This window comes from Lissotriton helveticus, chromosome 9 (genome assembly GCF_964261635.1).
Source record: "Lissotriton helveticus chromosome 9, aLisHel1.1, whole genome shotgun sequence".
NCBI classification, from domain to species: domain Eukaryota; kingdom Metazoa; phylum Chordata; class Amphibia; order Caudata; family Salamandridae; genus Lissotriton; species Lissotriton helveticus.
Window position 1 is genome coordinate 888,711,106 of NC_136070.1, and position 25,817 is coordinate 888,736,922.

General features: G+C 41.2%; 1 protein-coding gene across 1 annotated transcript in view; it reads left to right on the plus strand.

Annotated features, from left to right (window-relative positions):
* Positions 1-25,817, plus strand: part of AXL (AXL receptor tyrosine kinase) — a 273,286-nt gene that overhangs the window by 178,440 nt on the left and 69,029 nt on the right. The window contains exons 6-12 of the mRNA XM_078661048.1: positions 3,858-3,973; positions 12,101-12,296; positions 14,187-14,326; positions 15,997-16,141; positions 17,594-17,620; positions 18,297-18,432; positions 20,004-20,095. Of these exons, the coding sequence (XP_078517174.1) occupies positions 3,858-3,973; positions 12,101-12,296; positions 14,187-14,326; positions 15,997-16,141; positions 17,594-17,620; positions 18,297-18,432; positions 20,004-20,095 (852 nt within the window). The remainder of the gene's footprint in view (positions 1-3,857; positions 3,974-12,100; positions 12,297-14,186; positions 14,327-15,996; positions 16,142-17,593; positions 17,621-18,296; positions 18,433-20,003; positions 20,096-25,817) is intronic.

Consider the following 25,817-nt stretch of genomic DNA (forward strand, 5'->3'; position numbering starts at 1 on the left):
TGGTCTTGATATTCTTTTATTAAAAAAACTTCATTAAAACTTCCCAGCTTGCAAGCTACAAAATACAAAATAACTTTCGTTTTTGACTGTCTATATGTTCAGGTCTAATGTAGTCATATTAAAATTTGATGATATAATGAGAGGTGTGCTGTTCTAACCTCCCCAAAAAACTTTGTGCATATTGGATGTACACTCTGTGTACAACTAACGCCACTGGGTAGTTGGTGTATTGAGGGTAAATTGAGCACCCTAATCTAGACTTCGTGAAGCAATTGTTGATACTACACGTATACATAGTTATCTCTGGAATGTGCGGACGTTTCTCTTTTAGGGAACACTACTACCCAAATCTTTCTGGTACAATAAAATTATGTACAAATATGATACGTACACCGATACCAAAACCAGCCCCCGCTCTATTAAAACATAAAGGGCCAAGCCAGAGTAGAGTCAGTCATTTGACTCAAGTAAAGCTTAATCAAGCCTGTATTACTTTACTTATGTCTAGTTCAGGGAGATAGAGAGAGTAAAAGGGTTCCCCTCAGTTGTGAGCAGACTTCAACCACCTGTAATGAATGTAAAGGTGCGCCTAGTGGTGATTATCGCTCATGGTTTGCAGAGTTTTCTGCATAAGGGATTTCATGTTAAAATCAGGACATGTCTTTCGGAAGGACAAATAGATGAGCAACTTCCATTCCGTTTCAAAATATCAAGAAACATGGTTTAAAGTGAATCAGTGAGAAAACAACACATCTATTTGGAGCTGTAGCTACCACTTTGGCGGAAATATTGCCAGTTTGCTTGGAAATACTACACCAGGGTGCAATAATAGGAGGAACAGTTAACTGCTAATGGGTAAAACAATAAAGTAGACTTACGAAAGCCTTTGCTTGCGTAATGAAAACGTCACACGCTCCCTTATTCAAATGATAGTTTTAACAGCATCCTCCTCGAATGGTCTGGTGTAGTACGTCATGTGTCCTACTTTCCTTCACCAGACCAAAGGCAAATCCGAGCAGTAAAAAGGAATCCTGGGGCTTATTCACAAGCCTCTTGCGCCGACGTTACGTCACTTTTTCCCATCTAAAAAGTGTAAATAAGTCCCCCTATTTTTTACCTGAACTCACATTCACCAAGAAGACCCAATGGATTTATCAGATCAGCCACAAAAACAGTCCTTACACTTGTACAAAAGCAGTGACCAACTTTCCTCCGCTGAGACAAAATAATTGCTAAGTGGGCTATCAGCAAACCTTTTCTCAATCTCCAGTGGCCTTAGTAGCTCCATCTTTCAAAACAAGGCAATTAACGTGGCCCTTGTGGCATTTACTAAAAAAGCTAAATTTTTTAATCTTAAAAATAATCCTCATTACTGAGCACCTATTTCAACTCAATTCGTGGTCTGCATCAAATTGGCCTGGTATGACCCTGTAGTAAGAATTTTAATCAGGCATCTACTATTCAACAACAACCTTTTACTCAATGCATTAGTGGCTCTGTCTAACCAGGCACCTGCTACTCAAAAACAACCTTTTACTCAAAGTATTAGTGGCTCTGTCATCGCAAGACTTTAAAAGAGCTATATTTACCATAATTGCAAAATTCTGACATAACTTCCCACCATATGTGACACAACTGTGACAATAGTGGGTTGCAGAAATCTGACCAGTTAACACCTAAATAAAGTGAATATAACTTGTGGCTGGTGGTCCAGTGCTTTTCATTGGGCAGATCTCTCTGATCCACTTACATATTAAGTCCTCATACCCAAAGTATACATTGACAAATCACAGACAGACCGCGGATTGACACCTGGCAAACCTGGGGGTCCTCTTGGTTAATTCCTATGGACAGTATAACATTTATTTTCTATTCAAGGAATCACACGGGGCATATTAGAAGCCACAGTTAGATTTAGTGTTTCCACCATGACAGACATATTTGGCTCCATTTTATACTCAGAATTTATCATGAAAGTGGCTCTGGAAACCACTAGGCGAAGGCAGGAGCTGTTTGCCTGTCAACAGCACACCTAGAAAAACACATTCATTTGAGCCGCTATTATGAAAAGTGGATCTGTCGTTTAAGAGCCAGCCCTGGACTGCAACTGAGCCCTCAAACTGGAAACATGAGTTCTCGCCAAGATTAAACACTGCCTTTGTGATTCAAGCCTGTGGAGGATGTTTAATGGGCTGGTTTAGTTCCACCGGATTAAGAAGCAAGCGCATTCAGGTGACTCACGCCTTTCTCACTTCTCTGGTAGGTGGTGGTGGGGAGACGGTGCAAGGACTGGCAGCTGTGCATTGAACCGTAAATAATCGGACCCCCTGACTCAACTGAGTCACACTCATAATTCAGTAAGCCACATTCCACCACACAAAGAAAGCATTCAGGGCTATCTTGTATGGGCGGGCCTCCCTTGGGTTGGGATGAATAAGACAATTCCATTTGGTAAAGTTGAGCAAGATATGTTATCCCATTAAAACGATTCTGTGAGATAAGAATTCTTTTAGAGACAATGCTAGATCTTCCTTTTCATGTTAGATTAAAGTGGCTTCACTTAGTGCCGTAGACTTGCATTGTTTAGTTAGGATTCTCTTTAAAGCGAAATCCATAAAAAAAAACTCCATACAGAATCAACCTAATCACTGCAACAGTCCATTTTCCTTGGTTGGATAGAAGAGGTTATCGCTTTAGCTAAGAAGGGTAATTCAGACACCACGGCTGATTCCTTAGCCTGCATTGGATGGTACAGAAATTACCCTGGTCAATAAAGTCCCAGGGGTGGATGAATATCTCTTATGAATACTGGGTGGATATGCAAAGATCCCTGCTAAGTTAAATGTGATGACAGAAGTCCTGAATACTGAATTGGGTCATGTAGTCCACTCTTCCTGTTTTGGATGAGTTCAAAACACTAGCTCCTCACTTATGCCAAGTTGAAGGATTTATACACTCCCCTGGAATAAGCAATTCTTTAGCCTAACCTGGATGATATCTACTGTTTTTCAAAGTGAACTGGGTAAGAAAGTAGCCCCTGTAGACCTTTTAGAGTAAGGTCAACTCCTCCTGAGTCTGATCTAGAAGTCATTTGCCCTCCATTACATTGACCTATGCAATATATCTGTAATAGGTTAGGCTGAGTGGTATTGACCAACAAACATCTTCCCCTTGAGTAATTTTGAGAAAGTTGTAAGAATTTGCTATGCGTCCCCTCTTCAATTGAGTTTGTTGAGATATGCTCATCCTGAAACGAAAATGTGCGATTTACATCCTCCCTAACAATGAGCAGGATTAGACAGATCCTTATTGCAAGCAAGTTGGATGAAATAGGTTGTACCTTAATTTGAGGTTGATGATATAGACAATCTCAAGGACTCAGTTTGATGTACATGTATACTCTTATAGTTACTAAGTTATGCATATTTTTGAGCTCAGATCAATGCAAAGTCTGTGCTCTGCCTAATGCTTGTTTTCTTTATTGAGAGGCAGAATCTGTATCTCAGAATATAAACTTTATGATCCTTTTCTGCAGTGTTTAGGGCTGGATCCAGGCATTTATTAAACCTAATTTCATATTTCACTATGTTTTCAGATGTATGCAAGCCCTTTTACAACACTTGTTACTTCATCCTCTATTATTCGATTCCCCCAAATCGACGCAATAACATAAGCCCCATGCCTGAGAGGATTCTACTTAAGCCAATATTTATTGTTTCTGTAAATTTGGGCATGGTCCTGTGAATTGTAGACACCCATAAGGCCCGAGGACTACTATTACAGTATGACAGATGGTCACGTTGGTGTCCATTTCATATAAATTTAGATGTTAAAGCCTTGTCTTCTTTCTCACTTAGTGATGCCCAGGAAACCTCAGAATCTGCAGCTGGTGTCCCGGACCTCGACTACACTAGAGATCTCCTGGGAGCCGGGGTCTGGTGGAGACTACCCAATCTACCTCTGTACCGTGCAGGTGAGCAGATACTCGATAAACCTAGCAGGTACTTGAGGAAGTATAGGATTTGTTTGTGAGGTGGTCTTTTTATTAATCAGTGGTCATATAATGTATGTATTTTACTGGAGCAGATACTCGCTAAACCAAGTAGGGACTTGAGGAAGTATAGGATTTCTTTGTGAGGTGGTCTTTTTATTAATCTTTGGTCATATAATGTAGGTATTTTAGCTGGTGGGCTAGTGTGTACACCGTCATCCCAGTACAAGTGTCTTTCATATGGAATTGTGAATGTGATAGATGCCTCCATTGAGCAGAGGTACAGTATCAATAGCAAATTAAATGAAAAACATTTATAAAGCACACCCTACCCTAAAACTTCTCTAAGCACAGGGAACCTTTCATGTAGAGTGACATGGATCTGCAAGGATGGCTCAGTATATTTGTGTAGGGTGCGTGTAATGGTGGACCCAAAAGTCTCAATTGTCTAGACATTGGCACGTCCCAACTCTAGGCTGTACATGGTTGAGAATACACCATCTTAACAGAAAAAGTAGAACTATTTGAGAGGCTTCAATCCTTTGAATTCATATTGACTGCCATATTGAGTGGATGATCTATTTGGATTCTAGCTCGAGTGTAATTGAACTCCTTCAGATTGTAGTTGTGCAGCTCCAGTCAGCACCATGCACGAACCATGTATTATTGGGAATGAAGTCGTCGGGCATGGAATTCTGTGAACACTTAGTGTACATCCCAAAGTCTTTCAGTAATTAATCCATTAAGCCAACCTGTATCATGTGAAAGGTGAAATGTTTTGAGAATGTCCACACCCCACCAGCCATAAAAATGTATGACAGCTCTTGGTTCCACTTGGCATGGATGTGACCCTGAGAGGGTAGTCTGTGCTTGCAGCATTACTGGTTGTATGACGTTACAACGCATGCTTTTACCACGCATGCTGTTACAACGCAGTTTTTACAACGCATGCTGTTACAACGCATAGCGCTTTGGGGTGCTGGATAGTGAATAGTTTAATTTACTATTCCAACTCCAGTCCCCGTGGATAGTAGGGAAGGTGTTGGATAGTAAATTAAAACTATTCCCTATTCTAGAGCGCCCCCCAGCGCAATGCATTGTAATGGTTTTCGTTGTAAAACCTGCGTTGTAAAAGCACTGCGTTTTAAAAGTTTCATTGTAAAGGATGTTTCCCAGCATTACTGAGTGAACACACATGGTTTGTCCTGACACATGGTGAAATGCATCGTTAACAAAGGTGATGTGGCTGGAACAGTGGCTTAGTGTACTAATGCATCCACTCTAGGGACCTGTGTTTGACCTCATGGCCACAGCTTCAAATCCTGGTTGTTCAACTCAGCCTTTCATCCTTCTAAGTTCGATAAAATAGTTACCGTTGGGTATCAATGAACATCTGTTATCCAGCACCAATATACCCTTGGGTGAATGTGTGCTTTACAAATACACATTTTATGTTTTATGTGGCCTACACGGATAGCTGGCTATGTCCCACATAAGCCGGGGTTTTTGACCAACTGGCAGGTTTATGGCAGTACCGGTCACTTAACTGCCCCAGGCATCTGTCACTGTCAGGCTCTGACTTAAGTACTTGGAATGTGTTAAAGTAGAGGGTGATTACTGAGGAGGTAAAGTGGTGTCAGGTCATCATTTTGGGATTTGTGGGGATCAGCACAAATGGCAGTTCCAGATTTTCAACTGTGCACCAGCACAGGCACTCAGAGGTCAGAGGGCATGTTCTGAATACAACTGACAATGCTGCAAAATGTTTTGTTTTTACTGATAAAAAGTTGGCCAATTGCTTTTGTTTTTAACTGGAAGTGAGGTCTCAGCTTTTGGCGGTGCTGGGGAAGTGTGAATATCCGTGAGAGATCTCAAAATGTGTCTGATAAGCTACAGGAAGGAGAAAGAGGGAAGCGAAAGAACAATTTATAACGACCAGAAATAGCATGAATATGGTGGACATATCCAGTGCTTGAAATGGAAAATAGAAGTTTGTGAGAAATGCTGGTACTCTCTAATTAAAAGTATTACGTCTGGCTTGAGAAGTGCCGGGACTTTCCCTCTCAAAATAAAAAAGTGCCGGTACTCCGTACCGCAGATTACCGACTCATTTAAAGCACTGTATATATCAGCAAAATGCTCCCGCTTCACCGGGAGCAAAGCAGCCTACTCCCTGGCTGCCCCAGTTTTGATGGATGATGGTGAATACTTCTAAAGGTACAGCCAGTCCTCCTTGGTCAAGGGATAAAGAGAATAGAAGGAGGGTCTTGAGACTAGAGGCTGCATGGCAGCACACTGTACTCACGAGGCTTTATGCAAGGGTAGGTTTGTTTACCAAGTTCCTCTAAATCACATTTGTTTGAAATGTCATTGAAATTCATCATTCAAAAATGCTTAGAAATATATTACCGAAAATATTGATAAAAAAGTACTGAGAGAAGAAGCAGAACATAAGAGAGAGAGGAGGGAGCAATGGAAATTTATTTATTTAGAGATGTATACAGCGCAAACTCCACCCAAGGGCATGAGAGCGCTTTATACAAGCACCAGTTACATTACACAAGGTCGCACTCATTTTTTAGGCACTGGTAGATTAAGTGATTTGCCCAGAATCATAGGATGTTGAGTTGATGCCGAGACTCAAAACCTGGTTCCCCAGTTCCACTGTCAGCAGCTCTGGGCGTAATACCACATACTCGAGCTACTGCAGTGTAATGAACTCACTGAAATCTTCTTTCTGCTGGGTCCACACAACATTCTTCTAAAGCCCCCCTCTGCTGCCCCCTCCCCATAGGTCCTGCAAGTAGAGGTGCTGGGGGAGCTGTAGCACACCAACAATTACCATGATGGAGTTCCGAAGATGAATAAGCAATAAAGATGCCTTTAAATTTTGTTTTTCCTTTGTCACGTTTGATGTGCGTTCATAGACAAAGGTCAAATGTCAAGAGGATGTGGCATAACAGCTAGACTGGTCAGTCTCGAAGCGGGGGAACCTGGTTTGGGGAACCTGGTTCTCGTCTCTGAAGGGATGCTCAACATCCTGTGATTTTGGGCAAATTACTTAATCTCCCCATGCCATACAAAATTAATGTGTCAGTCTGTCCTTCGAGTCGAGTTTGCGCTATATAAAACAAAAAAAAAAGCTCATTCTTTTAATATGGGGATTAGTGTTTACAATTCCTTTGACTTTGCAGTGAGCGAAAGAAAAGTAAAGTGAACAGACAATCCTGCTGCAGTACAGGAAGTGTGAAAGGAAAGGCTGTAGGACGTCAGTTTTTTTCCTAACTCGGAAAAATGTAAATATCTATCAATGAACTTTGGAAATATTTCAGGATATATCAATACATAAGAAAGAACAAATTATTCACATTTTATTGTCATTCACAGTGTAAGAGAAAAAAATATTTTAAAAGGATAAAAATAAATCAAGAGACATAAATTGGCGATGTGAAAATGATAAATGTTTGCAGAGATCTGATTTCCGCATATTATTATTCTGGTACTATATATTTGTATCAGTAAAACTGCAAGTGAGTGGAAATTTATGGCCATTTCAATGGAAAACGTGCTGTCTGTAAATCAGAGTGTACTAACACACTATGGGCCCGATGTATCAAACAGTTTTACCCATTCAGTGTCTATAGGAAAATGTGTTCGTACATCTGGCCCTATGTTAGTAATATATTTACAACAGTGTGTTCCAAAATACTCCAGTAGCTTTCTATCCAACTAACAGACTAACATGTCCACCGCTCCAATTAATTTCATATTTCCCTATACCAATTCCCCACTAATCCTGTTTGGGTTCCAGAGTAGCATGCTACTCACCGAAAAGCGTTTTGACACGTCATCAGGGGTAGCAAGCGCTAATTAAATGCAAACCCTTCCCTCCTTTATCCCTTCACTATCTTTTATCAATCCAAATAACACACTCACATGTCCACTACATATGCAAGGACATAGTATCTTAATATGTTCAAAATGATTGAGGAACAGGAAGACACTTCAATTGTACCCTTTAGCTTATATCTATGGGATTGTTGAAGAAGAATGAAATAAGGTGGTGGGTATGTGTCTGGTGTGGGTGAATATTGTGTGAAACTTATATATGAAGAAATAGTCTACCAGTTAGTGATATGCAAGCTGTCCTTGTAAAATGGGAAACATCCTTCACAACGCAACTTTTACCACGCAGTGCCTTTACGACGCAACTTTTACAACACAAACCATTACAACGCATTGCGCTGGGGGGGCGCTCTAGGATAGGGAATAGATTTAATTTACTATACAACACCTTCCCTACTATCCACGGGGACTGGAGTTGGAATAGTAAATTAAACTATTCACTATCCAGCACCCCAAAGCGCTAGGCGTTGTAAAGGCATGCGTTGTAAAAACCGCGTTGTAAAGGCATGCGTGGTAAAAGCATGCGTTGTAATGTCATACATCCTTGTAAAACCATTGGTAGAATTACAGGTGGTAAAAACTCCACATCGCTTGCGGTTCCCTGTCATTAGAAAAGTAACTTTAAACCACCAATAAATGTGATCTCTCAAGACCCTGGCTGAACCCGGCCACTTTGTTCTAGGGTGAGGTCTGTGAATAAAGAAGTATTTTCCATTTAGGGACATCACAGGCTGAAGAAGACAATGACTAGAGAGCTAAATTAAGGTTGTTAATGTCTTTTCTGAAAAACGTAGGGAGGGGAGACCGATTCCAGGTGTACAGGGATTAAACCATGGAAATATTGCTTTCAAGTGACATCAAGTGATGCCTTCGTGAGAAAGAGTAACCTCATTCCACGTGCTGAAATGTGGAAACATGTTACTCTATCATCATTATCAAAACTGCGGCTCCCGCTGAGAAAAAAGGTCCGGTTCCCAGCAAAATGAGAACAACAGCCCTGAATCTTTAAATACAGAGGACAAATTGATCAAAAGTTGAGGCGAGTGATTCTGAGCAGAATATGAGTGCACAGGAAACGGGATATTGTGGGTGACAAGGATTTGTGCAAAGATGCTCCACACGTTGACTTTGAATTGCCTGATGACTGCATCATCCAAGATGGCGTGGGTACTAGCCCTTCCGTGGAACTACAGTTCCCAAACAGTGGGGAGGAGAGAGGGCCTGACCTACGCAGCGTGGTTGCATTCTCCACTTCAGTCTTCAACCCAGGAACAACAGCTGTAACCAAAGTAATGCATCACTCATGCTTAGAGCCGGGCAGATGTTGGACCATCTGGTAGCCACATGCTGGGTTTATAAACTATAATATCCTCTGTTCTTGGCCAGTTTCCTGGACATGGTTTGCAGTCGTGGCTTCTAGCATTGGTCACTCTGTAGCATCATGTGTTTCGCATGGTGCATTGCCCAATGTATATTTCCCAGTTGCTGAGTCAGACAAAACTTCTGGAATAAGAGGGTTGAACGGGGAACAAAGCACAGAAAGATTAGCCACATTTTGATATCTGCTCCTTTCAAGCTTCAAATCACTTTTAGTAGCTGGCTGCTATGTGCCTACTGCTTACAAAGATACATGAACCATGGGAGAAGATGTGGCCTAATGGCTAGAGCGTCAACCTTGAAGCTGGGGAACTGAGTTCGAGTCTCGGAGGGGAGGCTCAACATCCTGTGATTCTGTGTAAATTACTTAACCTCCCCATACCTACCAAAATGAATGTGCCCATCTGTAACGCAACTGATGCTCATGTAAAAGCGCTCTGATACCTTCGGGTCGAGTTCTCGCTATATAAAACTCCAAAACAAAAACATGATGCAGAGTCTCCTCTGTTTGGTAACAAACACTGCTGTCTTTTGTGGGGGACTAACCTATTCCCTCTGTTCTTGTCATTTCTGATTTTAATCTTTCAGCAGTACCTTAATATAATACCATGTGTGTGCAGATGTAGTTCATCTTGTGTGAGTGATTCGAGAATAAAGGATTTGTGAAACATCCGTTTGGAAAAGGATCATAGACACTGAAGAGAAGTAGAGTTATAGTGTGTAATCCGGCAAGAGGAGCCTGATTGAGCATACGGTGATATGCGAAGAGGAGAAAAGCATCCAAGGTAGACACACTGAAGCCGGACGCTGAAAGCGAGGTCTCTGGGGATTGGTGTAGTGGTGGACTGGTGAAAAGATTGATGAAAAATTAACATCAGTCTCTGAGATTAAAGTGAGGAGATTAGGCTGGTAGGGTGAAAGAACTTGAAGAAAGGCTCCAGTTATGAAGCTAGTTAAGAACCAGGCGGTTTGAGAGAGATCCAGAGAGACTGCCCAATACCAGCTACTCAGCGAAGTGTGCTAAAGGTGCGAAGTGAGAGCCGGCAAAGAATGATCATGTGCAGCGTGTATTAATGAGGAATGACTGTGAAGAATGTGGGGCATGTGCGGGTCAGTAGTGAGCTCCCATCCCGGTAGAGGCTGGTGGTTCCCCAGGCAGCTTGGTTTAGGAGAGAACTAGAGGCTGCCGATACTTATAGATGAAGTGTGGGATTTCAAGATTTTTCTGTTGAGCATTCAACAGTGGTCACCAGCTTCACAGGGCCACAGTACTCTAGAGCTGCATTGCTCAGCGGTTGGCTAAAGTTGTGTTTTGCATGATGTGTGATGGGGAGAGAGTAATACATTTTGCATTGATATCTGTTACACTTCTCACAGAGGACAGAATCATAAGTCTAAGAGAGATATTTACATGTGGAAATAGAAGTTGGATGCGAATGGTGGTGAAATGGAGAACAGAACTGAAGGAGCGCTTCACATGAATGTTGCACTCGAATAAAAAGGTTTGGATGGCCAGGTTTTGATAGCATGAAGTTATGTCCATAAAGTGAGAGAGATTAAAGTGCTTGAGAGAGAGTTTGGTATATATGTTTAACTGTTAAAAACCAAATTGATTATATCCCTGAAGAAGAGCGTATTAGAGCTTGAAATGCATCGGATTCATGATTGCTGGACCGAAAGAAGAATTCATTTGGCAATACAATAAAAATATTAACGTTGAAGTATGAATAGTGTGCGGTAAAGAGTATCATTGAATGAAGTTTTAAGCAAATAGAATAAAAAAAATGGAGGCATATGTTCTTATATATGTGCTCACCATACTGAAGGAAAACTATACTTTCAAGGAGTACAATTGAATCGTAGTACGGCTCTCTTAATTTGTGGAATCCCTATGCCTAATAGTGTACTCAAGTGTGTTATAGTGCAACTTCATCATCTTCTCTACCAAACATCTATGCCATCTCCTGCCCGTTGGCTAAACGTTGGCCCCAGTTGCTCTGTCACAAGTTCCTTTAAGTTGCATGAGTATTTGTACGCCATATAGGAACATCCAGAGATGTGCACCAATCTTTAACTCATGTGGCTTGAATAAATTCCACAAGGGTCTCCACCCCAAACAATTGTATGAAACGAAGTTGTGAGTGTGCAAATTACCTTTAAAGAATGCCTAAATTTTAGATTTAGCATCTGCATACATAAAGCTAAGACTCATTTCTGACAACCAACACCTGAGGTAATCGGCTCATGTCAGAGATAAAACTATACAGTTCTTTTTTGTGTCTTCCTACACTGTCCCTCTTTTAATGCTAATTTATCTATGCGGTCTAACGAGAAGACAACGTCTACATTGTTCAAATTGCTCTTTGTTTTAGGATCTTTACTATTTATGGGATTGTGTTGTAGACAAGTGGTGCCAAGGACTGTCCATTGCTGCAATATTACTGGGAAATTAAACCGTATTTTTTATGCTTCACGTGTTGATTTCGTGATGTTGCTGTTGGCGTCCAGTTTCCAGTGCTCATTGATGGCCCAATGAAGAGAACTCCGGAATGGAGCATTTGCGATTTGTACTTCTCCAAATGTCAGATAGGTTTTGCTTTCCAATTCCTGGGGAGTTCCTCAGGCACTCTAAAGCAGAAGCTTAAGTCTATTATTGCAAAAAAAGGAGGAAGAAAAAGTGTCTTTCAGCACAAACAACTTCTGCTTTTGCACGTGTTTGTGACCTTAATTGTTTTCAAGAATGAATGCCTTGTGAAACCGCTCTCTTTCCTGCCTCCCACCGCTGCCCAGTCAATCCTTTTCTTTCTTTCCTTCCGGAAAAAAAAGGCCACGCGCCCTCACACCGACCTAAGCCACGTGCCCCACCACAAGATATACAACCAGAACCTCAATGTCCCACCCTTCAGTCACGTGATCGACGGCCTGGCGCCATTCACCATCTACAACGTCCGCCTGTCCTGCCGGAGCAGCCAGGGTGTCTCCCACTGGACTGACTGGGTGCCCCTAGCCACTCAGGAAGGAGGTAAGCACAACAAGTTTTAAAGATGACTAAAGATGTGTTTTAAGAGAGGGGGGGAGTAAAAATGGACAACTTAAGTTTTCCATGTGCCAACATCATCAGTTCTTTTTGTCATTCCAATCCGAACCATGTTCCAGGCCTAACCAAATTACTAACTTGTACATTTCTTATAAGCTATTCATTTGAAAACACCTTGGCCAGAAATCTTAACTGCATCATAGAAGAGATAGCCCATTTTTGAAGTGTGTGTGTACCGTACAATGCAAGAGACAGACTGTGCTCTCCTGAAGATGCCCAGTGAGATAAAAAAAAAGTGTTGTGGGGTTTCTTGTGATCCAATTGGATGGATTATTAATAATGTTCTGGCATCGGACTGCTTGTTTTATTTTATATCCACACAAAGAGGACATGGTGCACATCTCTGTGTGAAAGGTATTCCTGTGGGCTGCACTCTATAATCTCCACTGTTTCCCAATTATTTATCCAGACTCTATCACCAGAAGGTGCTTTTAGATTCTATAACATTTTTCACACTAAAATTGTCTAGTGCAAAGAAATTATAGCATTTGTGAAACTTTGTGAAGTTCTACATACAGAAACAATACTTGTGTTATAATGGTGCAGCTGTTTTGCACGATTGAGGGCTGTTTCCTTTGGGTCTGAGGATTTGTCCAGACGTTATATAATCCAAGTGTGCTGCCACTTGTGTGCCTCTTCACAAGCACCTTTTATTTTTTGGGAGAGTTTTTATATTGCGCGAACTTGACCCAAAAGTATCAGGGTGCTTTACATGAGCACCAGTTGCATTACACAAGGACACCGTCGTTTTTGTTAGGCATAGGGAGATTATGTGATTTGCCCAGAATCACAAGACGTTGAGCGTCATTGCTGAGACTCGAACCCCGTTACCCAGCTTTTGAGATCGGCCACTCTAGCCGTTAGGCCACACCCTCTCCCTTGACTTTTAGCCCTACTTATGCCTGTCTCTATGTTCTGTAGCCATATGGAAAGTTGTTTGTATTGGCCGAGGTGCCAAGCGTGGGTTGAGCTGGTGAGGCATTTTTAATGTAGCTGCACTCAGTACCATAACACTGGGCAGGAGGGAGGCAGATGGAGTGAGCGGTGGGTTCTGTTCCCTCAGCTGCTCTGTATCTCAAGGGGGAAACTATTACCGTGTTGTGATCCAAAAACGTAATGAATAATGCTGATCATTCCATTTCCCTGTTTTGATTTAGTAAAATAGGCCAGACCGCTGCCCTCCATCTTAAATACGATGGGGATGGCACAGGCTGTCAGATGCCTAAAAATTTCCATTGCGATTTTCTTTAAATTACATTAAAATACGGGGTCAAAGATATTCATTCACAAATTCCAATCTTGTTTTATGAATTCCATTATCTGATAGTATTGCAGAGGATCACACATGGATTTTCCAACTCTATTGATGCATGGTTCTTGATTGTTGACATCTTAGCCAGGGACCTCATGTAGCCTCTCCCACCCAGTGGATAAAAGTCTGCCTTTGGCTCACATCATAACTTGTGATAACACTCCCATTTAATTTTTAATTTTATGCGACTTCCACAGCTCGCAACCTTTTTAGGTTGTGAGGAAGATTCTCTGGCATGAAATATGGGATCCTTTCGGTATGATTCATACTTTATGAGATGGTTAATATTTCAAAGGCAGAAGCAGAATAATTATTATTGTTTCATGGACAAATAAATGTACAATGAGAAGCATGTGAGAGTGGGAGTCGCCGTGGCCTTTAGACTCCTCCCTTCATGCCCTCTGCTGGACTCTTCTTCGTGAGTTTTAATCTCCCTCACCTATGGCTGAGCCAACATTGAAAGACACTCAAATTAGCATCTTGCTTTTTCTTTTCCTTGTCAGTTCCCGCGGTGCCCGTCGAGAATGTCACCGCCTACCGTAACGGCAGCCATGCCATTGTGCAGTGGGAGGAGCCCAGTGGGAGCCTCAACGGAATCTTACTTGGATACAAGCTGGCCTATCAGATAGAGGATTCTCCAGAGGTGAGAGGCGCCTAGGATCTGGATTTGAGTCTTGGAGTGGGCTGCACCGCAAGGGGATTCCACTTTATAGGAATGACTAAACTAGGCCTATATCTGTTGCAGTGTTGCCAATTAGATCCATAGCATCAAGACAACGTACGTGTGATCCTGGATTAACATCTGGCACCCTAATGTGTTTAAGGAGTTGTAATTGAGATATACTTCTACTTATCAAACCAAATGTCGATGACTTGTAAAAGAAAAACTAAAAATTAGAATTGTGGTGTCCTGATGACAGGGAGCTAAGTGGCAACCTAAATCAACAGTGACCGAAAGACAGTTTTCTGAGTTTATTTATTTAATTAATTTATTTATTTATGCGTTTTTATATAGCGCGGACTTTACCCGAAGGCGTCAGAGCGCTTCACAGTAGAAACAGTAATGATACATGAGGAGAAAATTACAAGTGAGCAAATTCCAAAAGCAAACATTAAATTACATGAGGTAAAAGTGACAATTGTGAGCAAACAAAATACATGAGGTAGCAAACGGTGCAACACAGGAGGAAAAAGTGACATGTGTGCAGGTTACAAGAGAAAACAAAGTACAATTAGAGGTATAATACTGCAATATATGGCAGACACTCAAGCACAAGAACAAACGTTACATAGGTAATGGTGGCACTTGTGCAAGTATCGAAAGCAAACAAAATGTGAGAGGTGACAAACAGTGTGTTACCAGAGAAAAGTGGCGTGTGCATGTTACAAAAGAGTACCAAACACAGGCACAAGGATAAATCTCATGTTGAAAGTATGACTTCCTGGAAACCCTGCCTCTAATGATGTTGCTTTATGTTTCAGCATTACTGAAAGTAATAACTCTGTAGGTAACTCAGGGTCTGATTTAGAGTTTGGCGGATGTGACAGTCCATCATCACAAACATAACAGGGATCCCGTCCGCCATATTACTAGTGCATTATATCCTATGGCACTTGTAATGCCATAGGATGGATTGACTGACTATACCATTTGTCAAATTCTGATTCAGGCCCTTAGTAATCTCAACCCTTCATGAGAGCAGCACACCTCTGTTATGGGCACTAGTCCTAAGTCCCAGTTCTCTACGAGGGCCCGTGTTTAGGTGTGCATAATAAAAAAACCTTTACTATATACATACTGCCTGGGTATAAAGTGTCCAATTTAAATTTAGTAACCCATTCACTCATATTGCTCACACTGATCACATGATACCAGCAAGAATTGTCTTCAGAGGCAATTGCCTACATGCAGAGCAGAGCATAATGCTGATTATATATAGCCCTAATCTAAATTCCAGTTGACCAGAAACAAATACTTTCTACTGGATCCAGTTTTGCGAAGGCCGTTCCAGATTAAATTACCTGATGTGAAGAAAATTCCAGTTGACTGTATTATCAGGTCGGAATTGATTATTGCTGTACAGAGATGCATGAATGTTTTGACTCAGTTTCTTTCTCTAGCAAGTCTTCAGTTGGACATATATAGTTCAATTTCCAAAAACCAATTTGTCGCAAGCGGATTCCTCAGAAACCTTTTGTATCTGACATTTCTACCAGAGGTGGCTGGGATATACAAGAGGCTGCGCTTTGCACTGTGCCAATGCCCCATCGTCAGCTGCTCCATGTATCTCAAAACATGGGTTTGCTTTGCAGGTGCTGGTGGACGCTGGTCTGATAAACGAGATGACCCTGGATGTGAATCTTCCTGTTAGGAACCTGACGGTGCGTGTGGCCCCTTATACGGTGGCAGGCGATGGGCCATGGAGCGAACCCGTCTCAGTCTCAATGAGGAGCTATGGTAAGCATAAAGCTGGAATTAATCCCTGTGCTATGTTGTGTCTAAATTTTGTACGGTGCCATATTCCCATGTATATGGTACTACAGAGCTGTTTGGAATCCGGGCACCATTTAACGTTCTGAAACATTCATACCTGGAGTCACAATTGCTGCCATTGTATGTGGTTGTGTTTCTTATTGTTTAGAGGTGAATGATTCTGGATAGTGGTCAGCGAGGCTAGATTAGACTAGTTTGTTAGTTACTGACTACATGTGGTATAGATTTACAGTTTTTTTTAAATTATTATCATCTTGAGCCATCTCCTTTGCTCTAAATATGTTTAACGTTGGTACCAAATGAAAACCACAAAACATGCTAGTGCATTTTGCCAGATGGAGTTTTTTTACAGTCTTTTGACAGTTCTGTGGAATTTTTTATAGCGATATATTGAATTTCTCTTAGATTATAAAGAACCTTTCATTGTGTGTTGCTTTCCACTGATTTGCAAAATTGCGCCATGGTTTTTTGCAGTTCTTCCTTCAGTATGTTTCACCCTTTTGGGGCACTGTACCGTTGAAGCACACATTCGAGAGGAAATGAAATGAATGAAAATGTGTTTTGTTCACCTTTTGGGAACAAATGATTAACACTCTACTAGAGCTCTATGGATGATTTGAACACATTGCAATAAATACAAATGAGAGGTTCAGAAAATCTACACTTAAATTTAAGTGACGCACCAAAGAAAAGGACTAAAGAGGCTGTAAAATGCATTTTTATAATGGTGTATTTTTTATATGTATTTTTTTTTAGTCACTGTAGTTTGTTACCAATTAACACAGCCACTTCATAGTGTGGCATTAAAGGCACCATACTCTAGGAGTAGCATCTAGGCATTTAGACGCCATGAAAGGTGGTGAAGGGAGTTTGCTGGAGAGATGTGGTATAATTATACCTTATTTACCACACTCAACATTTGCACACATGGGATCACAACCTGGCTTTGGCACAATTGTGAGGATCTGATCAATTCGCTTTGTCTCTTTGAACCTTAAATTCTGAATATGTGAAATGTGAGTGTATGACTTGCGCTAATATATGTGTGTCTTGTCGCATTCATCCGCAATCACTTCACCACTCCCTATGTAAGGACTCATCACTTTCTGTAACTTGACCTAAGAGGTCACCATGTTACTAGGTACAATGTTCCTGGCAGAAATACTTTACCCTCCAATATATTTCCTTTTTTCCAAAATGTCCCTTTAGCAGTGCAAGCGTCCTCATGATGCCTGTGTGTCAGAAACCTGTAATGGATTTTGCAAAGGGTTCGAAAGGGCCCAGTGCCAATGAGGGTTGCATTCAGGGGCTTCTATTTACAATTAATCTTTCACTGCAGTCATTTTTGTGTAGGTATTTTACCTCTTTGCAAGCAATGCATTTTTCAACATGACTTTCTTTTGCTTTTACTTTTAGATGAATATATTCCCCTGCATCAGCAAGGTAAGAGAATGCTTTTTTCATCTAAGGAAGGGAGGGATAAACAGCCAAACTGTCATCTTACCGTGGTATAACTACTGTAGTTTGAGTTAGGGGTGGGTGAAATTGTGAAATGTATATCTCATGAAAAATACAACAATTATGTGAAATACGCAAATTATGCCAAATGTACTTGGCTGGTATCTCTGCATGCAAGGGCATCCCACGGGTGCAGACGTCTTGTGAGATACTGACAAGATTGGGTGAAGCAGAAATTGTCTCTTGATTTTGTCTAAATGTCTCTTAGTTGGGGCAGATATGAGTTTTACATTTGCCACAAGACATTTTCTGCTGAAACCCCTCATCCAAAAATGTCACAATTGGAATTATTGCAACAGGAAAGAAAAAATAGTGAAGTTCACATAATGCAGAAAATTAGAATTTTGCAAGATTTTGCCTATGTCATTGACATGTTGCCCAGGCCTATCTCAGTAGTGTTGTGGCGTAAGTTAAAAAACACAGTATGTTAGGTAAAGATGAAAAAATCTTTCATGTTTAAGGAGTATGTAATGTACAAGTTTATTCTAGTGTAACCCAATGATTCTCAACTGTGCAGTTTGGTGCAGTGACACTCATCTATAATGTTGGGTAGAAATTAACATTTTAACACCTTCTAAAAGTCTTGTCTTTTCTTGTACAGCAATAGGAGAGAATCCAGCCCCAGTTCTGTCTTGGCACTGGTGGTACGCTGCCATGGCAGTTGCTGTAGCCTTTGGCTGCGCCATCATCATTGCCGTGTTCATGGCCCGACTGCGAAAGAAAGACACACGGTTTGGGTAAGGGCATATTCTGTGTATGTTGTGTTTCCCATTTCTTTAAAAAGAATATTTCATTCATTTTACAACATGCGTAAAAGTGCATTAGTAGTTGCAGACTATTGTGTTTAAATCTTGAATAACAGTAAGATGAAATTGTTCGGTTAATGTATTGTACTGCAATCAGTACTTAATTTATAACAAAATAAGTGCCAGGGGTACCGTCAGGAGACCACTGTAGCTTCCACCACTCATTTCCCTGCTATGCTGCCAATGATAGTAACAACACAACTACTAACCATCACACTCCTATAATTGTGACAATACAGACTATTCCAGGGCCCCAAAGCTATAAGAATGGCTTGGGCGGCAGGTAATGGTAATTTTTTTGTGAATATAGTATTAATAATTAACTGTTGCTGTGGTCATCTCTAAATTAGCTAGACAGCGCCGCCTTGTGGCAGGCTATCACAAGCGCCGGTGCTGACAGTTAAGTGCCAGTGTTAACACCGGAAACCACTACCTCAAATTAAGTACTGACTGCCATACTGTTATAGTGTTTCAGACCCTTACTGAGACACCAAAGTGCTTCTGGGAGGTTGGATAAGGAGCTACCTCATTTGTTTTGAGTCTTGGTAGAGTGCAGGTTTATTGTGTTGCCTGTTTGGGAAGTGTGGTGTACCATCCATAACATTAGGACTGCTCCTATTGTGTAGTGGCAATCTTGTAGCTGCGTTTCAGCCTACAGTTAGATGGGAATATGCAAAATAGATAGAGTTGCACTTGCAGATATGCATTGTATTGTATTGCGACATTTACACATTACTTATTACCCTACCACTTTGTGGGGCGCCGAAATGGTTGCCTAAAAGGACCGCACATTGCACAAAGTAGGGTGTGTGGTTGGAAGGATGTTGTCTTTGATCCTATGTTGGGAATTGTCTCCATGTTGTGTGTTATGACCACTGAGGTGCGATTACCAGACTATCTTCCTCTTGCCAGACCTAGGACTCAGTGAATCTTGTGTTTGGGAACAGTCAGGCCCCTTACTACTCTCCAGACTTCGAGGTGGTTCAGGAGGGTTCAAGGGGCTGGTACCACTTATGTACGCCCAGTGGGGGGGAGTGGGGGTGGTGGGTTAGGTATCCCAGCATGCTCCTGTTCTTTTTATCTGTTGCGGAGATGGTCATTTCCACTTTGTATAGGAATGGGACGAGGACACGAGGGACCGGGGCATAATGCTCACACTCAGTTGATATAGTGCAGTCCTTTCATCCACTTTAACTCTTGGATGTTGCTCTCCTCAGCATTCAAAGGATTTTGTGGGGTGTCCTGTTTGTTTTAAAGAATGTTTGTTCGAATCTTTATAATATTCGTTTGTGTGTCTTATATAATGTTATTTCATCTGAGAGAGTTGTGTGACATTAATAGTAGGCTTGAGCAAAACACGTTTTTGCATACTTGATAACTTCGGGGCGACATTCTTGAGCTTCATTGTTTCCAAATACGTACATTTTCATGAGGGTTGGTTTTGCCGGCCTGTGCTGTGTTTGTAAATGAGGTTGATTGTCTGTTTCTTACTGATTTTCTAGTCAGGCTTTCGAGCCAGCCGTAGAACAGGGCGAGTTGGTGGTGCGCTACAGAGCCAAGAAGTCGTACAGCAGGCGAACGACAGAAGCAACCCGTAAGTAGCTTTCGAGTACTAAGCACGCTCGCTTGCATAGGTAGTTGCATGTCGGATGGCATGCTATCCGCATGCACATCTAAAATTGTCCTATACACAAATCAAATCTTCTCCGCAATCAATTTGGGTAATGGGTAACCTACCTGCCTGTATAAATGTTACTCAATTGTATCTTTTGACTGACCATTTCACTTATGAATTATTGCCCTAATATGCATTTAGCTTAAGGGATTTTGCCCATGAGCTGGTGGCGCAGGTAAATTGCACAATGCATATGTACATTTTTACATGTGGAGTAATATGATTCAGGGCATTTTGCGATCAAACCTTGTTTTAATTTGCGAGAAGGTGCTGTTGGAACACACTCAACTTTGAGCATTCAACTTCTTTGTCAAATTAAATGTTCTCAAATTGCGAATGAGGTTCCAACAGTTTCCAGGCACATACATGGTGCAACAAGCAAAGGGACACGTACTGTACATCATCCCATGCTGCAAATGCACATTACCTGCTCGAAATAGGCATTGTTGCCAGACCTAAGGCCACACCTAACAAACGTCACACTTAAATTAACATATCACTGACATAGAATAGATTCAGATAGCAAACTCTTATGTAGACTATCCGACCTTGTACGTGCTTTATTCTACTCCAACCACCGTTAGCCTATTCACGCATATGTTTGCATGTTGATTAGACCAAGTGCTAATCGTGTTATCTCCACGTAAAGCGCTCTGATACCCTACAGGGTCCCTTGTGCGCTATACAAAACCTTCAAAATAAATACATTTAAAAAAACTTAATGATCAATAGCAGCATATCAATTTAGTTCACGTTGCCTCACCCATACAACGCCAGATACTGGTGAGTGATGAAATCTTCTAAAATGGGGCAACAGGGCCCCGAACGAACCACATTAGTGCTGCAAAGCCATAACGTTAGCAAATAGCACACCATAGAAATATGTACAACATGACATAACAAAACATATGTAAGCCTACTTCTTGTTGATAAACAAACAAAACAATTTGCCAGTACTGTGCAATTTTTTTGATTTTTTTGTTGAAGAGCTACTAATTGCTCTCTCGACAATGACCACTCTTTCAGTCCAACCAATTTATGAAAACATAGTTTTTTTATTTTTTATTTATTCCGAACTGTCTTTCAGATTTTTCTAGTTCATGTATTTCGCAGTATTTTGTTCTGCGGTGTTTTTAGAGTACGTATATACTATCTATCAATATACATAACACAGAGGAGGAACAGGGAAATACACGCAGGAAATGATAAATCAATGGGTTATGCAACAATTAGACAATTGACACTAAACATAGACACTGGACAACATTGAACAATCATGGATATCTAAGGGAGGTTGGGGCGGTGGGAGTTGGTGGCATCTCTCTCAAACTGTTTGAAAAACAGATTTTAGCTTAGTTATATGTACAATTCAGCTTATTTACACTCAAATCATATTTGAATCCAACTGGATAAATGCTTGCATTAACCACAGTATGAAACAATCCAAGTCAGGCCACCTAACCACTAGCGCCTCAATTGGTCGACGCGTTTCGAATCCTACAAATTTTTGATTAGGATTCTCTTCAGGACCACACAAAATCAATCTGTGGAGAAACAAATAAAAAGCAAACTGTCAGTGGGAAACAGAGAGACTCTCAACTTTCACTCGGCATCCAGAACACACTCAAAAAGTTACCTGTCAGTGAAATGGTTTGGGCACGATGATTAGCTGAAAAATCAAAGAACATTCTTATTCAGACCCTATTTAAAATTAGGTTTGCTACACTCAGAATTACGGAAATCTTGTGTACTCACTAGAATGTAGTGGTATCAAAAACCTCATAGGGGCATCCAAACTGGCGAAAAATCCATTTCTTGTGTTGTTTTAACTCAATTCGGGATCCGACCTCGAAACTTAATCTAAAAAGAGAAAACAGCAGCTCTCAGTGCACTATTTAGGGCTCCTTAATGGCGGAATTGTCACTCTGCACAACGCTCCTAACTACATGCCTGAACGGGGATATATTTAACTCGAAGCGGCTCCGGCAAACGAATTGCAAAGACCGCTGACCTGGGTTCTGGGCAGTATCTTAATTACCTGAGATTGTACGTCTTGTTCCTCCACTGGGTCGCGGTTGACAGTGAACGCGATGCTGGTTTTCGCAGGGTTGTGTTGTTTTGAAGTCAGGGTTGTTTCCGGGTTCAAGCTCTATGACTCATGGGAGTTGTAGTTTAGATGGTATGACTCATGGGAATTGTAGTTTTGAAGATAGTCCGCCAAACCTTGGAGCGAGCGCTGCACTCAATGAGAACAAGGGAAAGGGACTCAGAATTCATAATCAAATGCCAGCGGATGTATGTTTGATTAATCAGAGGTAGAGCGCCCATTGCGAGTGTTAACTTACAGACTATATAGTTCCGACATTTCATTCAGACCTTGTGTGGTCGTATTAAATTTCAAAATCAGCATGGCCTCTCTTTGGCGTAGTTTGGCCTCTACATCTCCGCCTCTTGGGTCTTGGGAGATGTAGAGGCCAAACTACGCCAAAGAGAGGCCATGCTGATTTTGAAATTTAATACGACCACACAAGGTCTGAATGAAATGTCGGAACTATATAGTCTGTAAGTTAACACTCGCAATGGGCGCTCTACCTCTGATTAATCAAACATACATCCGCTGGCATTTGATTATGAATTCTGAGTCCCTTTCCCTTGTTCTCATTGAGTGCAGCGCTCGCTCCAAGGTTTGGCGGACTATCTTCAAAACTACAATTCCCATGAGTCATACCATCTAAACTACAACTCCCATGAGTCATAGAGCTTGAACCCGGAAACAACCCTGACTTCAAAACAACACAACCCTGCGAAAACCAGCATCGCGTTCACTGTCAACCGCGACCCAGTGGAGGAACAAGACGTACAATCTCAGGTAATTAAGATACTGCCCAGAACCCAGGTCAGCGGTCTTTGCAATTCGTTTGCCGGAGCCGCTTCGCGTTAAATATATCCCCGTTCAGGCATGTAGTTAGGAGCGTTGTGCAGAGTGACAATTCCGCCATTAAGGAGCCCTAAATAGTGCACTGAGAGCTGCTGTTTTCTCTTTTTAGATTAAGTTTCGAGGTCGGATCCCGAATTGAGTTAAAACAACACAAGAAATGGATTTTTCGCCAGTTTGGATGCCCCTATGAGGTTTTTGATACCACTACATTCTAGTGAGTACACAAGATTTCCGTAATTCTGAGTGTAGCAAACCTAATTTTAAATAGGGTCTGAATAAGAATGTTCTTTGATTTTTCAGCTAATCATCGTGCCCAAACCATTTCACTGACAGGTAACTTTTTGAGTGTGTTCTGGATGCCGAGTGAAAGTTGAGAGTCTCTCTGTTTCCCACTGACAGTTTGCTTTTTATTTGTTTCTCCACAGATTGATTTTGTGTGGTCCTGAAGAGAATCCTAATCAAAAATTTGTAGGATTCGAAACGCGTCGACCAATTGAGGCGCTAGTGGTTAGGTGGCCTGACTTGGATTGTTTCATACTGTGGTTAATGCAAGCATTTATCCAGTTGGATTCACATATGATTTGAGTGTAAATAAGCTGAATTGTACATATAACTAAGCTAAAATCTGTTTTTCAAACAGTTTGAGAGAGATGCCACCAACTCCCACCGCCCCAACCTCCCTTAGATATCCATGATTGTTCAATGTTGTCCAGTGTCTATGTTTAGTGTCAATTGTCTAATTGTTGCATAACCCATTGATTTATCATTTCCTGCGTGTATTTCCCTGTTCCTCCTCTGTGTTATGTATATTGATAGATAGTATATACGTACTCTAAAAACACCGCAGAACAAAATACTGCGAAATACATGAACTAGAAAAATCTGAAAGACAGTTCGGAATAAATAAAAAATAAAAAAACTATGTTTTCATAAATTGGTTGGACTGAAAGAGTGGTCATTGTCGAGAGAGCAATTAGTAGCTCTTCAACAAAAAAATCAAAAAAATTGCACAGTACTGGCAAATTGTTTTGTTTGTTTCTTGAATTGGCGCAGCCTTACTGTGCCACACGCCAGACCCGGGTTGTTACATAATACTTCTTGTTGATGGCTTAAGCATTTTACGTCATCAACAACCAACTTTATTTTGGTTCCATAAAAATATACAGGATAGAAAGAGCAAAGATACATTTCAGAATTCAACGTATAATAAAAATCATCAAAAAGATCCCCCCAATAAAGTATACAAAATACCAGCATCTAAATATTTTAACTCCAACCTGAGGCTAACGCCCTATGATTTAATCTTGTGGAATTTACCACCCTTGAAGGAGGGGTCCAAGGAGGACTATTATCAGCTTAAGAACAAGGTGCTGCATCGGCTTAATACTTGGTACTTGGTAAGGTGAGGGATATATCCCTACATGTTATATTGGCAAGGCGGGTGGGGAGGATTGGTTACAACAACAAAACAACTGCATTGTAATCTATGGGCAGCAATGTTGTGCTCTTGCTAATATGCCTTATCTGACTTATTTGGTACAGTGGTGCCGGCTACCATAAACCACAAGACTTTTCTATGGCAAGTCTCTTTAGCGCCATCACCAGATCTTCAACACACCTCTCATTGCTAGTTATTTCCAAGCTTGGGCTGGACTACTGGGCAATTTGGCAGTGTACAATGGGCTGTTTTTTTGGCTGTTTGTAGGTCTGTTTTATGACCCGCGTGCCGGTTTTTACTGTTGATTTCTCGGATATTACCACAAACATTGCCTGCAGCAAGCACAAATGCATGCAGGCTCCTGTTTCTTGCAAAATATGTAGACAGCTTGCCTTTACAAGTTCAAAACTGCCCTATTTTGCAAATGTGAAGTACTTTTTGAGCTATCCATGTGCTAATGGAGGCCACGTTTAATTTAGTGGCCGGGCCTATTTTCTGCCCTGGTTATTTGATGGCATACAGGATAATGGATCCTACTGGGGTGTGTTGTCTAATGCATTTTTCAGCGAGTTCAGCAGAACAGAGACAGTTGTTCAAAATGACATGTGGAGCCTCAGTCTGGCATTTCAAGAACGTTTGGGTGAACGGAGAGGCAATGGCGTGAATACATTCACAGGGTGGGGACATTACACAGATGTGCAGCGTGGTAGAATGTTGAAACAAGATCATTTTGGGAACTCCCACGATCAAGGTTTGAAAATATGTCACAGCAGACCTGTTCAGCTAGGAATAGGTTATGTTTTCTGTGTCAACAGGCATATTTGTGCACTGTAGTTGTATCTCTCTGTGGGACCTTAGCCCCATTTTCTCAGAGTTTACTGTCTAATGACCATTCGGTGGCAATAAATAAGACATCAATGTGCCATGAGAATATTTTTTTTAATTAGTCCCTGATTAGCACACAACATTGTCGCTCAGATCTAATGCACACCACTTGGGTGAGTTTACCAATGGTTATGTCCTATTTGTGATATATATTATGAAACATATTAAAACAATTAGGCGGTACATAATATACGTATTTGTAAAGCACATGTTCAGCCCTTGGGGCATCTTGGCACTGAATAACAGATGTTTATGCTTAGCCAATGCAATGGTACTCCATTTATCGCACTCTGAAGAATAAAATGCTGAGCAGGCCCACAGAGATTTGAATCTGTGTCTATGAGGTCAAACACAGACTTCTGCAGTGAGAACATTGACCT